At 45.7% G+C, this 16570-nt stretch overlaps 1 protein-coding gene across 1 annotated transcript in view; it reads left to right on the top strand.

The window, feature by feature from the left end:
- The window catches only part of GRIN2B (glutamate ionotropic receptor NMDA type subunit 2B), a 286176-nt gene extending 270360 nt beyond the window's left edge, over positions 1–15816 (top strand). Inside the window, exons 9-12 of the mRNA XM_028119794.2 lie at positions 6345–6505; positions 8350–8537; positions 11345–11583; positions 13960–15816. Of these exons, the coding sequence (XP_027975595.1) occupies positions 6345–6505; positions 8350–8537; positions 11345–11583; positions 13960–15816 (2445 nt within the window). The remainder of the gene's footprint in view (positions 1–6344; positions 6506–8349; positions 8538–11344; positions 11584–13959) is intronic.
- Positions 15817–16570: the final 754 nt, after the last annotated feature.

Below are 16570 nucleotides of genomic sequence, written 5' to 3'. Positions count from 1 at the left end.
ATCTGTTAGGCTCTGACGATGACAAGCCTCCCCTGATCTCCAGTCATGCCCAGACTCTCTCACCACTCTGTGTCTTGGCACACTTGTCACCGTCTAGAAACCCCCTTTGCTCCTCGTGTCCAGCGGGAACCGGCTCTCCCTTCTAGTCTTGACCCCCCTGCTGCTGCAGCTTCTGGACTGCTTATGAGGACCGTGCCCCGTGCTCTGTGCTCCCACTGCTGTGGAGGCACGTGGAGCCATAGCCCACAGCACATGGTTCACTGCCCCCCTCACCACACCTCATCAGGCCTTTGTGTCTGCTGTTCCCTGGCCCCGCTCCCCGTGCCCCTGGTCCTTGCACGCCCTGCCTCCTCTGCCTCATGCGGGTCTTCATTCCGATGCCACCTTCGGAGAGGCCTTGGCAGGACAGCCGGTCGGAACTTGTTCTTCTGCCCATCACTCTTTTTCCTGTCTAACAGCTGATTCAGCCTCTTCCTAGCACTTGGTTGGCACTCCAGGAAATCGTCCATGTTCCAGTTATCTATTGTATCTATTGCAGCACAGCAAACTACCCCGACCCTCAGTGGCTTGCAGCAAGAACCATTTCATGGCATTTGACTGTTTGGGGGGTCATATACTTGGGCAGGGCTCGATTCATCCACCTCCTGTGGCATTAGCTGAGGTGACACGGTAGTCATCTGGTAGATGGGCTGGGCTGCAGTAGGGTCCACAATGGCTTTCGTCTCCGACCTGACACCCTGACCAGAATGATTGGAAGACTGGGCCAGGCTGGGACTGCACAGAGGACTGTGATGGCTCCAGCACCATGGCCTCAAGGTTTTTGGACTTTCTGCAGAGTGGACTGCTTCCCCGGAAGTGAGGTTCCAAGAGGCCCAGGTAGAAACTGCAAAGCTTCTTATGACCTACCTAGCCTCTGAAGTCCCAGAATGTTACTTCTGCACATTCTACTGGCCAAGCAAGTCACCGAGGCCAGGCTAGAATCGAGGGGAGGAAACACAGACCTCACCCCTTTGGGGGAGGAGTAGCAAAGAATGTGTGGTGTCTCTTTGCCTCCCCCCTTTACAATGTGAGCTCTCCGAAGGCAGGATCTTACTCTTCTTCATACTGTGCCCCCAGTCCCGAGAAGAGCATGTACACATGGCAGATGCCAGTAAATCCTTGCTGAATATCTGTATGAATGAGAGAATAAAGGAATGAATGAAAACATGAATGCATGTTTACATCTCTGACTCTCTAATAGTTAAATCTTTTGAAAACAGCTGGATTTTTTTTTCATCTTTGTACCCATAGTTCTTAATACAGTCCTCTACACTAATAGATGCTCGGCAAATATTTACCAAATGAGTTGGTGCATTTTAATTATTACAGTTAAAGGAGAAAATGTGAGTTATTACCAGCAAATACATAGGTGTTGGATATGAGTAACCGCTGTGAGTGAATTAATAATGCCTTATACACACGAAAAGAAGTTTACATATTTATTTAATAAATAAAACGAAACAGACCAGACCCCCACTTCCCTTTCCCCTTCTCTCTGCAACAGGCTGTATGAGAGGCTCTCTACTGGGAAGGTAGCAGCCATGGCAGCCCCAGGACCCTCCGGTCCAGTCGTCTTTGGGTGGGGCAGGGACCTTTACTCCCGTCCTTATAGCACCTTTCTCCTGCCAAGGCTGCCAAGACTAATTCACTTTGAGGTTATTAAGATGGGGGCTGAGATGATGGTCTGAATACCTAAGAGGACTGAATTCTGTTTCCCTGCCGCTGTCCAGGAAGATGAAGTGAGAAACAGTTCTCGGTACATTCAGCACGGTTTTGCCCTTGCACAAGTGCGTGCCTACAGTAATTGCTGGAAGCCATGTGTTGATTCCATGGGATGAATGTGAGTCAGCATTTGATGTGCCAGAGAGAGAAGGATACCCACCCATGGGGCCCCAGTGAGCAGTGTATGGCGAGCCAGCCCGCGTCTGAGCCAGCAGTGGGAAGGCTTGGCTCCCAGAGGCCAAGCCTCAGCTTGTCCTCCTGCTTCCCCACGTGGCCTTGAACAACTTACTTGGTCTCTTTGGGACTTCAGTTTCCTCACCTATGAACCAGGGCTGCTCCTTAAGTTTCCTTTCTTTCTGCGCTTTTATTTCTCTATCTCAATCTGTTGTTATAATTCCAATCCGGGTAACTCTGGAAAAAGATTACAAGGTCAAGGAAGCCCTGTAATGGCCAAAGGTGACCAGTAAAGAATACTGTGTTAAAGTTCCTACTGTAAAATCAGACAAAGCTTTTTAGTCCCATGCTGGTCTCCTTAGTGTATTTGGGTTTTTTAGGTTTTTTTTTTTTAATTGTTTCTTGGGGTTCTCCCTGTTCTGTGGATTTTAAGACTCCTGGTTCTTGACAGTACAAAATGTTACTTCCTCCCAAAACCCCAGAGAGCATTGATTACCATTCAGGTTAAACAAGTGCCATATAATGCCTCACAGCTTGGGGAACGTTTTATTACAGGGCATTTAGTGGAAGCATTGAGGTATTTGGAAGATTATTCTTTCCTTCTTCCCCACAGGCCTCACTGAACATGCAGTTCTCAGTGGCCATGAATTTTAGTCAAGTTCAAGTTCCAGTGACAGTTAAAAAAAAAAATCTGTTTTATTTAAACCTCACAAGCTGGGACAAGAAATTTCAAAGAAAAAGCCAAGCTCACTTCTGCTTCTGCTTTGGCAAATTCTGGGACAGTGCACTCACATTCTTGGTCCCCAGAGCTGGCCTAGTTAAGGAACAAATGAGGAAACGAGTTTTCCATCTTAGGAAACACTAGCTAACATAAGACAATTTTAGATACTAAGGTTTCATCCTCACCGAAGCAGTTAATAATTTTTCGAATCCACCATGTGCCAGATAATTGGGTTGAGTGGTTTCCTATATATTATCTTAAATCAAAAATAATGCTTCCAGAAAAATGGGGCTCTGTGAATTTAACTAACTTGCCCATATTCCCACAGCTGGTCAGAGAAAGAACTAGAAGCCAAATGCAAATGATCTGCCTCCAAGACCCTGCTTTCCCAGGACTGCACTTTCCCATTCCTTTCGGTGCTGCTGGCTGGTTCCTCTGATTGTTTTCTTATGGAGGATGCTTTCAATCAGAGCCTTGCTCTGTCATCATCATTTACTTCCTTTAGATTTTTAATAGCTTTAATCGATTTTCAAATATTTTCTCTCCATTGGTGGCTTGTCTCTTCATGATCTTAACTGTGTCTTCCAGAGTTCTTAATTTTGATGAAGCCTAAATTTTTTTTTCTTTTTTCTTTTTTGGTGGACTGTGCTTTTGGTGTCATATGTAGAAATCTTAATGTAACCCAGGGACTTTTTCCTATATTTTCTCCTAGAAATATTATAGTTCATATTTAGGTGTATGATTCACTGTGTGTTACTTTCTCTGCATCTAGTGAGGTGTGGAATGAAGTTCTTTTTTTTTTTTTTTTTGCATATGGATATCTAATTGTTCCAGTACCATTTGTTGAAGACACTCCTATCTCCACTTTATCTGCCTTTGCACCATATATGTGTTGGTCTATGGATGGGCACTCTACTTTCTTCTGATGATTTCCTTATTCTCTCTATGCATATGTCACACTGACACGATCACTATCACTTTAGATGATAGTGATCTATCTATCTATCTAAAAGTCAGGTCTTGTAAGTCCTTCAACTGTTTGTCTTTTTTGCAGTCATCTTGGCTATTTTAGGTCCTTGATCATTTCTTTAGTTTTTATTTATTCAAGGACATAGTTAATAAAACAGCATCTGGAAATCTGAAGATAATTTAAAATTTAAGGTTATGAAAGAGTAGTACAGAAACTTTCCATAATCCAGCTTCATCAGGAAGTGAGGCAGTCAGGGCATCAGATTCCATTTGGTAAATCAAAATTGTTGCATATACCTTATGTGGATTGCCAATTAAAAAAAAACTAGAAATATAATAATTTATACTGGAATTGAACTGGACATGATTTCAACTTTCACTGATATTTCAGAAAATACTTTGGGCCCTAGAATATCTTGGTCATTGTGAGCATCAGTTGTCATTGTCCTAGCAAAGTGGGGAATCACTGATTAAAGGGAGTGCATTTGTTTGTATTGCTGCCTCCGTAGCATATACTCTGCTTTTGATTGGGGGATACCTTCTGTCAAACCAGTGAGGTGTTATAATTGACAGTGATATGCATAGCATTCTGTCTCTTCCAATAAAGCGTTATCTCTGTTTACGTAAGCTTGCTATCTGCTGGGGACAGTGAGGGATACTATTAATTAAGCCGATTGACTCCAGATAATGTTAGCCATTACTACCACTGTGTGACGCTGAGCAGATTACTTGTCCTCTCTGCCTTAGTCTTCATCTGTGAAACGAGAGGTTTGGACTAGTTAACCTTGAGTGGCTTACCCAACTCTAAAATTCTTTGTGACTCTTTTGTTCACTTAAAAATCACAGTCCTTTCAAAACCAATTAAACAAAAACTCTTAATGGCAAAAAGCACTGTGGTAAGTCAGACTGGGAGCCTTTTGAGTCAGGAAGGGTAGTGGTCTTTTGGTGCGTCACAGATTGCCTAGCATGATTGGTCTTTTGATGCGTCACAGATTGCCTAGAATGACCTTGCTTTTAACCGTGGCCAACTCCGAGCACTGAAGATGGCAGTTACGGTTCCTGGTGCTATGACATTTTGTGGTTTATGAAATCCCCATATTCTGGGAAGCTCTTGAGCTTTTCAGGTCAAGGGAAAGAGAAAGGAGAATGTCTCTAAGCCCACACAAGTCCAGAGGTTCAGCGTACTCCTGAGTTGGCATGTTAGATTTTCAAATATATCTCCAAAGTCAATGGTATAGTATTGAAAGAGGACTTTAAATGTCTACCTTGTCTTTCTTAGACCAAGCTACAGCAGAGCTACTCTGGTCATATTCTATCTGATCATTTCTGTACTAACAGGATGGGAAGGTTGAAGAGTGTGAAGTTTACTGGGGAATGCAGAATATAGACATGAGTTAAAAATAATATAAAGAATCTTTATTGAGGACTCACTGCATGCAAGGTGCTATGCCAGGCACTTCTTATACATTAAACCCTTTAATCCACATAACAGTCTTGTGCATTGGACATTGTTGTTTCCCTCTTGCAAATGAGGAAATGGTGCACAGAGAGTTCATGTTCTTTGCCCAAGATCGCACAGTAGTATGTGGTAGAGCTGGTCTTCAACCTGTATCTCTCTCATTCTAGAGCTTAAACTCTTAATGACTATTTCGGGGACTAGCTCTCAGAACTTAGCCAGCTCATTTAGTGCGTAATTGCGTTTGTACTGTGATAGAAACTAAGAACTTCAAGTCCTTTTGGGTAGACTTGGTGGAGGAAAGAACTCACAGAAGGTGTCTTGAAGAACCTGTTTGAGGTACATTTTGAGATGAAGGACATGAATTGGCCTCAAGAGAAAAGTGAGTTCATGCTGAAGGGACAGAATATATGAGGCCATGAAGATACAAATGAATAAATTATTTGTTCAGGAAGCAAAGTATAGACTTACTCATTGCAGGGCAATACCAGAAATAAAGCTGATGTCACAGGGGTGAAAAATCCAAGAGATTTCACTTTGTTATGCTGGGCACTAGAGATCCATTCCCAGTTCTTAAGCAAGGGGAGGAACATAATTAAAACTGTATTTGATTTTACAATTTATTCTATAACTCATATAGAATAAATATGGGCTTTTCATGCATCAAGGAAGGTCAAGAGAAAATTTCTTAGCAAAATATATTTGATACCCAATAAATTATGTTTAGGAGTACATTATAGCTCATCCCACTAAGGTCCCATAGCCTCAAATGGTGCAATGACAATGTATTTAGGCCCCTAAATTAAGAGGCCTGGGAAACATACTTTACACAGTTTTCGAGCATAAAGGTGACTAAGCCACTGAAGTTAAGCTGCACACTGCCATCATCACTGGTATTGTGCAGTATGTGTAAATGGAACACGCAAAGGTTATAGATTAAATCCAGGATTGGGCTAACAGAAAGCTCTCAACAATACGTATTAAATCGAGATGAAGTCCTCTTTCAGTTAGCATCTGCTGTTCCCGAGTGAGGGCCATTGTGTTTGGTGAACTATAGTTGGGTCCCTTCCATATAAATCCACGAATGCTAACTTAATATCTCTTCACATTTTCTGAAGCATTTTCTTTCTTTCTTTCTTTTCTTTCTTTCTTTCTTTCTTTCTTTCTTTCTTTCTTTCTTTCTTTCTTTCTCTCTCTCTCTCTCTCTCTCTCTCTCTCTCTGTCTGTCTCCCTCTCCTTCTCACTCTCTTTCTCTCTTTCCAGTTCCAGAGACCTAATGACTTCTCACCCCCTTTTCGCTTTGGGACTGTGCCCAATGGCAGCACAGAGAGGAACATTCGCAATAACTACGCAGAAATGCATGCCTACATGGGAAAGTTCAACCAGAGGGGTGTAGATGATGCATTGCTCTCCCTGAAAACAGGGTAAGAACTGCTTCCAAGCTCAGAGTCTTTGATATGTTTCTCACATTTATTAAATGTACACTGAATCAGATATATCATGCTTGGGTGCCAGACAAAGTTAAAGCAAAGAAGATTGCATCTGCTTCCTATGGATTTCCAAGTCGAATTTGACAATATAATTCAGGCCAATGCACAAAGATTCCTATGCTATTATATACTTCTATGTGTTTTTGTTTTACAAATTATATTCTACTTGCATTAATATAACCATGAAACAGGAATGAAATAGCCATAAAAGTAGAAAGGAAGAGTCAAGGCTAAGGTTCATGTATTACGCATGAAACGAAGCCCTGTTGACCAGAAGGTGAAAATGATGATTCTGGTGTCTGTGGACAAGGGAGAAATGAAAGAGGAAAGGGGTGAAGGTTTTTAGACAACAAAGAGTGAGAATGTGTTGACTGATCTCCAGTTCCAGCTTTTGTTGGTGGTCTTTGATCCAGCTTTATACTCTAGAAAGTATTGTTTGTTGAAAGAAGCTCCACAAACTGCAAACATGTTGGCTTGCCTAATCCCAGCCACATTGGTCCCTTTATTCATTTGGCCTCTCGAAGCCACAGCTGTGGAATAAGACCGATAATTGAGCGTTATAGGTGTTGGGACTTTGGGGTGAAGGGGTCTTGTAACTGATCTCCTGTGTTGTATGATAACCAGCAGCACTTGGACCTCCGAGTGGCCCCAGTTCTGGAAAAGGACCCAGATACATGTTTACTTAAATACTGTTAGCCTCTATCTTATCACCATAAAGTCACAGCAGATATCGGGAAACAGGATTTGAACTTGGGTGTAGGACCACCTTGGTAGGTTGTCTGGCCCCTGGTACAACCACAGTTGTCACTCATATCAGAGTTTGGGGTTTTTTGGTGTGCCACTTTTCTATCAGGTACTCATGGGCTTTTTGGAAAATGTTCTGTAGCTTATCATACCAGGAAGGGCTTATTTTTTCTCAAGGAGGGATAAAGCTAACTTACCTTGTAAAAGTGAAGAGAAGGATGCATGCCTTTCTTTCTTGCAGACCTCTCTATATTACCTACCTATGTGGCTGTATCTGGATTTCTCTCTCTACTTTTGATGTGTTTAAATGTTGGTTTGAAATATCGGTCTAGGCCTTCCTGCCCTTACCCCTAGTCTTACTCCCTTCCCTACCTATTCTTTCCTTGGAAAGCACAATATATAAAATGAGATTCTTAGATGTTTTGGAACTTGAGAGATCTGAATTCTATATGTTGGGTTCTCCTGTAGTTGTGCACATTTGCTCTTAACACAAGCCTGTGCTGCTACCACCCCGACTACTCATTTCTTTCCTTGTGGCTGCAAAACAGAATATTGAAACCTTTCTGACCACAAAAATAGCATTGCGCAGCTATTGAAACACATACACCTACACTTATCCCCACTCTGGACTGTAATGAACTGAGAAATGAAAAATGTTATATAAATCTAACCCATGCTATTTGTTGTTATCATCGTGATGGTTACTTTTCATTATTTCGGTTATTATTTTTATTGATTCCTTTTTACTCCTTCTCCTTTCAGACACAGCTTATGAGTTGGCTTCAGGCCCGACTTACATTCTCATCCTTCCCAGTGGGAGGGAAAGAACTCCTCCTTTCAACCTGAAATCACATAAAGAACAGCCTGGGATTTATTTAGGCCTTAAATTCTGGCTGAGTTCCAACTCGAGCCTTACTTTGAACCAGTTCTCCCCATCATTTGCTAGAACCCTACTGCTTCATATTAATGGCCCCATAGGTAGTTTTGTACTAAAATTCCTCCACTGGATTGTTTGTTTGCTTCTTTTTGCACAGGAAACTGGATGCCTTCATCTATGATGCAGCAGTGCTGAACTACATGGCAGGCAGAGATGAAGGCTGCAAGCTGGTGACCATTGGCAGTGGAAAGGTCTTTGCTTCCACTGGTTATGGCATTGCCATCCAAAAGGATTCTGGGTGGAAGCGCCAGGTGGACCTTGCTATCCTGCAGCTATTTGGAGATGGTGAGTCAAAGATGGTGGCTCTTCTGATGGCCGGTCCAAAACACCAGCTCTTCGTTCTTCTCCACTCCTGTAACCCCTGCCTTTCCAGAAAAGTATTTCACAAGTATATTGTGAAACTTGGGGGGTAGGTATGAGAGTCCTAGGATTGCCATAACAAAGTATCACAGCTGAGTGACTTAAATAATAGAAATTTGGCTCACAGTTCTGGAGGCCAGAAGTCTAAGATCAAAGTGTCAGCACTGATTCCTTCTGAGGGCCTCGAGGGAGAATCTGTTCCGTGCCTCTCCCCTAGCTCATGGTGGTTTGCTGGCAACCTTGAGCATTCCTTCACTTGTAGACACGTCACCCCGTCTCTGCCTTCGTGTTCACATGGCATTTTCCCTATGTGCCTGCTGTCTGTCTCTACATGTGTATGTCTGATTTCTGCCATTTTTAAGAATGCCAATTATAGTGGGGCGCCTGGGTGGCTCAGATGGTTAAGCGTCTGCCTTCGGCTCAGGTCATGATCCCAGGGTCCTGGGATCAAGCCCCGCATCGGGCTCCTTGCTCAGCGGGAAGCCTCCTTCTCCCTCTCCTTCTACTGCTCCCCCTGCTTGTGCTCTCTCGCTCTCTCTGTCAAAAAAATAAATAAAATCTTAAAAAAAAAAAAGAATGCCAATTATAGTGGATTAGGGGCCCACCCTACTCCAAGATGACCTCCTCTTAACTAATTCCATCTGCAGTTACCTCATTTCCAAATAAAGTCACATTTCAAGGGACTGGGGGTTAGGACTTCCAACAGAGGAATTTAGCAAGAGAGGAGGAGGTTTGGGGTGGGGGGGACACAATTCAACCCATAACTGGGTGAAATTTGGGAGGGAGGATTAGAGTAGTTGGTCAAGGAGGTATGTCTCAGGATTGTAGGGTATAATCAAACTTTCAGGGATAAAGTAAGAGAAGCTAGTATTAGGTGTTCCAAACAATCTTCTCACATGTGGCCAGAGCAGCGGGTGGAACTTCGGAAAGGTCTCTGCTTTTTCTGGGTCCAGAGAAAGGTCAGAGAACTATACTTGTGGCCACCTATCCATTCTTCCCCCTCTCCCATCTTGCTCTTTCAGCTAGAAGAGGTAGGAATCAGGGACCGGGTCCTCTGAGGCAGACACTCATACGGGACTCCCCACTGTCATTCTGGTAGGAGACCAAGCAGCCAGCTTGCTTTGAAAAAAAAAAAAAAAATCTCATCTCCAATCTCATTATACTCATGTCTTCTGCATCCCTCTTCACTTGGTTGTCTAGAGTACCTACTCTTCCTGTTAGCTAATCAGGAAGCTAATCCAGTTATAGATGAGCAGCCTGACTCTGCTTGGCCCCATAGGCGATCAGCCTGGTGGTTCTCTAAATTATGTCTACAGAACCTTTGCTGTTAGGGATGAGATGAGAGGCAGAAGAACACAGCTGGATTTTCAGATCCGGGGGAAGTTGGTTGTTCCACTAGTTAGGAAAATCACAGTTTGATCAAAGAAATGAGTGAAAAGTGATTTGGTTAACATTGGAAAGACGAGGGGGTTCTAGCTGGAGTGCTAACAGGCCGTGTTGGTATGAGGGCTTCTGTAATTCTCATGTGGCTCTCACTCAAAGGCAATAACAGAGCCTCTGCCTATGAGGAAGGACAGCAGTAGAGATGATGGGAGAGGTTGCCAAAGCTCTAGTCGGTTTATGCAAAGTTCAAAGTTTTAGCCAAACTGGCATTAATTAGAACGGGCAGTTTCCTTCATGAGATTTTCAGAATTTTGTTTGCCTAGAATTAGAAGCCTTCTAGGGCACGTGGATTCCTTCATTTTCCTTTTTGTCTAAGGTTTCTGCCTTGCTAATTCCTCCTATCCAGTGAAGTGGATAAAGGTTATTGTCCCCGGCATCCATCGAATTACTCAAAGCTTCTCTAAGTGGTGTTACAAGGAGGCAGGTCTGAATTTGGTGGTCTTGTTTGATTCAAGCTCTCTCCCCCTTACTCTTAATACTTCCATTTCCCTCTGCAACAAGAGATCAGTAAGTGTGAGGGTCCGTAGGGAGTCAATCAATCTCTCTGCTTATCTCTCTGTCCCTCCTGCCCCAGCCCAATCTGATTTGCATATTTTCAAGAGCAATTTTCTGAATCTCGTGTTTGATTAATGTTCTTTCTTACTCTCTGCAAAATAAAATACAAAGTGCTTACTTAGTCTGATACTCAAGCCCTTCGCAATCTTGCTTCAACCTTGTTTGTTCAGCTTCCTTTGCCTCCTTTTACTCTGGTTGAGCTGTTCTGCCTGTCTTTCCAAACAAGCCTTGTGTTTTCCCACCTTCTTCCCCTTGATCATGCCATTTTTGCTGCCTAGAGTGCCTTTTTATGCAAGATAAATTAAAATTCACCCATTTGCTACGTCCACCTGCAAGTCCTACCTTCCTCAGGAAAACCCACTGGCCACCCCATCCACAAAATTACTCTTGGAAATTAGAACCCCCATTACCTGCATATTGCTAGTCATATTAATTATTTATATACCAACTGGCACTGGATAGATAATGGTGAGCAGGGGGTAATGCCTCATATCTTTGTGTCACTGCGGTATCCCCATTAAGTTGTCACTGAATACATGTTGAACATATTGATGAGTTAATATGTAGCGGTGTTAATAAAATTACTGGGAATGTTCCCTATTAATTTTCTTTCTGTCTCCTTGTCTCTTTCTCTCTCATGTTTTTCTCTGTCTTCCCCAATACCCCTTCTTGTCCCCTTTCTCTGCTCTTCTGTCTTCTCTCTTTACCTGTTTTCCTTCCTGCTGTGTGTCCAGGGGAGATGGAGGAGTTGGAAGCTCTCTGGCTCACTGGCATTTGCCACAACGAAAAGAATGAGGTCATGAGCAGCCAGCTGGACATTGACAACATGGCGGGTGTCTTCTACATGTTGGGCGCAGCCATGGCTCTCAGTCTCATCACCTTCATCTGCGAACACCTTTTCTATTGGCAGTTCCGGCACTGCTTTATGGGTGTCTGTTCTGGCAAGCCTGGCATGGTCTTCTCCATCAGCAGAGTAAGTGGTTTGATGGAGGTGCCAGGAGCTTGTGAAGGATAGCTTAGTCTAGCACTGTGCAAAGCAGAGAGATCCAGGAGGGCACTAACTCCCACCCTGTGCAGCTAAAGCCAGAAACTACATCACGTATGTTTCCCCAGGGGGTTAGGGGATATAATTTCAGGTGGCTCAAAAAAAACAAAACAAAAAAAAAAAAAAAAAAACGGGTGATACTATTTTTCGTTCAAGAAACAGCTTTGTGTGTGGGGTTTGGGCATTTGGTTCTCAATAAGAACTGGCAGATCTATCAAAATGAAAAATTTGGCCTTCCACCAAATGCCTTCCATCACCATTAGTTAATTCTGTATGGGCTGTATTAATCATTTAATCTTTTTTGTTTTCAAATCACATCTCTATTCAAATAGTGAAATGTAATGTATCTCTCTTATTCTGACATCAAAGATATATTATTGGTAGTTCACTGTTCCTCACTGCTTTAAACACGTGTGAGTTATGGGGGGTTAAAGAACTTTACAGAACCTACTGAAGTAAGTACTGACCCATAAGAAATTCACATTCCAGAAACTTCCTTATTTGGAACAAGAGTATAACTCTTAAGTTGTTCTTTATTTAGGTCTTTTCTAAGTTTCTAGTCAAAAGTGAGGATTTGGAACTCAGTTTTCAATATGAACAGAGGATCACAGGGAAGGGGGGGGAAGCAGGCTTCTTTTAATTTTCAGTATGGTTATGGGATTCAGTCATGAGAAGTGACCTCAGTTGTCCTTTTAGAATAGAGATCTAGATTTCAGCTATAACTAACTTCGGCTCTAATGGAGTTATGTAAGAAAATGGATTTCTCATTAAGTTGTTCTATCTTTTCATCATTTTCCTGTAGTATTTTAGTGTTAGAGAACAGTTTCCTCTCTGGCTGTGAGCTGATTCAAACCATTCAGTAAGTAAGCAGGAGGAAGGAACATGTGGTCCCTGAGCCACATTGCTCCACTGTGTGGTCCTTTCTAATGTCCCAGATAGGGTGCTGGCAGGAGCAGTGGGAGCTGGTGGCCTGTAACAGAAATCCCATTCATAGGACTGCCACACAATTAAGGCCTCTGCAGAGGAAAAGCACTCGGCACTTTCCCGTGGCCATAATCAAGAAGGGTTAGAAAGCAAGGAGAGTGACCTTAACCTTGAAGATCTCGGGTCTCCCTACTGCCCTCTGGGATGGCGAGGCTCACCTCCCCTAAACCTCTCTTCTTTCCCACTTAGCTGCAGTTCTCCGTTCTAATCTTCTCTGCTCTCTTCCCTATCTGTCAGGACAACTTTCCTTCCAAATCAATCCCCTTTGTTTCAAAGACCCAGTTCAAATAACCTCCCTTTCACGTATTTCCCTTGCCAGAGAGAAAAGTTCCAAATGTGTCCACTTTTCAAGGCAGGGAGGAAGACATTAGCAGGTTAGCTTAACTTGGGACTTGACCCCAACCCATTATCTCTCCTGGACGGTGTTCTTCAAGGCCCGGTACACAGAGCTGCACCAGGGAGTTCTCAATCAATACTAATTTGTCACAATATTAATTACATATGATAAGATTAAGCAAGTGAGAAAGTATAAGAAGGAAACCAGGAGCTAAGAAGAATAAGTGAGAGGTTCAACAAGGGCATTATTTATTCCTATTTAGTACTTGATATATGTCCTAGCTCTGCCCTCCCACGGTGTAGGGCACAGCGGGGGAAAAAATCCTTCTTTGACCCCAGGGCTCTCTGACTCTCTCTGTGAATTTGGTTCATGCTTGGCTCAAGAAGAGAACTGCTCAGCCTTTCTTTGGGTGACCAAAATCCTAAAAGCCACTCAAAATTTGTCAGAGCTGGGAAAGAGTGGCCCTTGTGAGCTTGGAACTCCCCGTGCTGTGCCGCCAGCCAAGGGTGGCCGTCCAGGGCAGAACAGCCCCAACACCTGTGGTGCGTGGCTGTCAATTTCCAGGCAGCTGACAATAATTTTTGCCATCCGTTGATATCACGGCCTCATTTTTAAGATGTGGAAACCTGGGCCTAGGAAGGAAAATCAATGCAAGTCGATGGTGGAGTGGTGGCATAGAATGTCATGTCTTATGATTCCAGTCTATTCGCTCAAGTCACTTGGAGTGGCCCTGTCCCCTCTCAGAGAGCCTGGCCCACTAAGCTTAGCTCATGATATGAAACTTGCCCAATTCAAGAGACAAATCAGGCAAGCTTCTAGCCACATCATCCTCTTGAGTATACTAAGACTGTTTCAGGCTTTCCCTGACTTTTCTTCTCCAGCAAGACAGTTAGTAGTGAGGGGGGTGGGGAGGGCGAGCGTTGTCTGTGGTCATTTCCAGCCTCGCTGGAGACCTGACCCATCTCCTCCTCTTCCTGCTCCAGGGTATCTACAGCTGCATCCATGGAGTGGCTATCGAGGAGCGCCAGTCCGTGATGAATTCCCCCACCGCGACCATGAACAACACACACTCCAACATCCTGCGCCTGCTCCGCACGGCCAAGAACATGGCCAACCTGTCTGGTGTGAACGGCTCCCCCCAGAGCGCCCTGGACTTCATCCGACGGGAGTCATCTGTCTATGACATCTCTGAGCACCGCCGCAGCTTCACGCATTCCGACTGCAAATCCTACAACAACCCGCCGTGCGAGGAGAACCTCTTCAGTGACTACATCAGTGAGGTGGAGAGAACTTTTGGTAACCTGCAGCTGAAGGACAGCAACGTGTACCAAGACCACTATCACCACCACCACCGGCCCCACAGCATTGGCAGCGCCAGCTCCATCGACGGGCTCTACGACTGCGACAACCCGCCTTTTACCACCCAGCCACGGTCCATCAGCAAGAAGCCCCTGGACATTGGCCTACCCTCCTCCAAACACAGCCAGCTAAGTGACCTGTACGGCAAATTCTCCTTCAAGAGCGACCGCTACAGCGGCCACGATGACCTGATCCGCTCCGATGTGTCCGACATCTCCACGCACACGGTCACCTATGGAAACATCGAGGGCAATGCCGCCAAGAGGCGTAAGCAACAATACAAGGACAGCCTGAAGAAGCGGCCGGCCTCGGCCAAGTCCCGACGGGAGTTTGATGAGATCGAGCTGGCCTACCGCCGCCGGCCGCCCCGCTCCCCTGACCACAAGCGCTACTTCAGGGACAAGGAAGGGCTCCGGGACTTCTACCTGGACCAGTTCCGCACGAAGGAGAACTCCCCGCACTGGGAGCACGTGGACCTGACGGATATCTACAAGGAGCAGAGCGATGACTTCAAGCGCGACTCGGTCAGCGGAGGCGGGCCCTGTACCAACAGGTCTCACCTCAAACACGGGGCGGGCGACAAGCACGGCGTGGTTAGCGGGGTCCCGGCGCCCTGGGAGAAGAACCTGACCAACGTGGATTGGGAGGACCGCTCCGGGGGCAACTTCTGCCGCAGCTGCCCCTCCAAGCTGCACAACTACTCCACGACGGTGACCGGGCAGAACTCGGGCAGGCAGGCGTGCATCCGGTGCGAAGCTTGCAAGAAAGCAGGCAACCTGTACGACATCAGCGAGGACAACTCCCTGCAGGAGCTGGACCAGCCAGCTGCCCCCGTGGCCGTGCCATCAAACGCCCCCAGCGCCAAGTACCCCCAGAGCCCGACCAACTCCAAAGCCCAGAAGAAGACCCGGAACAAACTGCGCCGGCAGCACTCCTACGACACCTTCGTGGACCTGCAGAAGGAAGAAGCCGCCTTGGCCCCGCGCAGCGTGAGCCTGAAAGACAAGGGCCGGTTCCTGGATGGGAGTCCCTACGCCCACATGTTTGAGATGCCAGCTGGCGAGAGCACCTTTGCCAACAATAAGTCCTCAGTGCCCACTGCCGGCCACCACCACCACAACAACCCCGGCGGCGGCTACATGCTCAGCAAGTCGCTCTACCCTGACCGGGTCACGCAAAACCCTTTCATCCCCACTTTTGGGGACGACCAGTGCTTGCTCCATGGCAGCAAATCCTACTTCTTCAGGCAGCCCACGGTGGCGGGGGCGCCGAAAGCCAGGCCAGACTTCCGCGCCCTTGTCACCAACAAGCCGGTGGTCTCGGCCCTTCACGGGGCTGTGCCAGCCCGTTTCCAGAAAGACATCTGTATAGGGAACCAGTCCAACCCCTGTGTGCCTAACAACAAAAACCCCAGGGCTTTCAATGGCTCCAGCAATGGGCATGTTTATGAGAAACTTTCTAGTATTGAGTCTGATGTCTGAGTGAGGGAAGAGAGAGGTTTTAAGGTGGGTACGGGAGGGTGGGGCTGTGGGCGTGTGGTGCGCATGTCACGGAGGGTGACGGGGGTGAACTTGGTTCCCATTTGCTCCTTTCTTGTCGTTTTCCTTTATTTACGGAATCCTGGAGTTCTGATTCCTTCGGAGGGCAACCCTGGTGACCAGCATCGTCTCTCCTCCCTTTCCAGTTCTCTACTCCCTCCCCACCTGTCAGTCGTTCCTGGTCCTGGGAAAGAATACAGTGGGCTCGCTCAGCACAGCACCGGGAGGGCAGAGTGGAGAAGGGAAGTGGCTGCGTGCAGGCTTCCTCCCAGCACCGAAGGACTGTTTGCCACCCACTTGGAGTGAAGCAGGGAGAAGCAAAAGGAGGCCACGTGAGCACAGGATAGCTCTTCCCAAGCGGAACTTTAGGTTTAGGTGAGAAAGCAAAAGCGTCCAAATGCGACCATTTAGCATACTGGCTGTGAATGCAAAGAGGCTTTTGCTAAATTCTTGTCACTTCGGTGGCGTCTGTTTAGGGATCGTGTGCCACGCAGAGGGCAGGAGGCCATGTGTGTTTCTATATAAGCCAAAACAAATAAATGTTCATTTCCATTCCATGAGACCCGTTGATGGTGAACTGGGACAGAGAGGTCATGGGTGGATGACGGAGAGCACATCAGAGCCGTGCTCCGTGGTGCATTCAAGGCAAGAGAGGATGGACTGCATGTGCATGAGTGTGTGCGCATACACTGGCATG

This window comes from Eumetopias jubatus, unplaced genomic scaffold (genome assembly GCF_037043125.1).
Source record: "Eumetopias jubatus isolate StellerSeaLion01/CBP00866 unplaced genomic scaffold, mEumJub1_p1.0 scaffold_8, whole genome shotgun sequence".
In the NCBI taxonomy this organism is placed as follows: domain Eukaryota; kingdom Metazoa; phylum Chordata; class Mammalia; order Carnivora; family Otariidae; genus Eumetopias; species Eumetopias jubatus.
The sequence above is the reverse complement of the archived record's forward strand: the minus strand, read 5'-3'. Positions and strand labels throughout refer to the sequence as shown.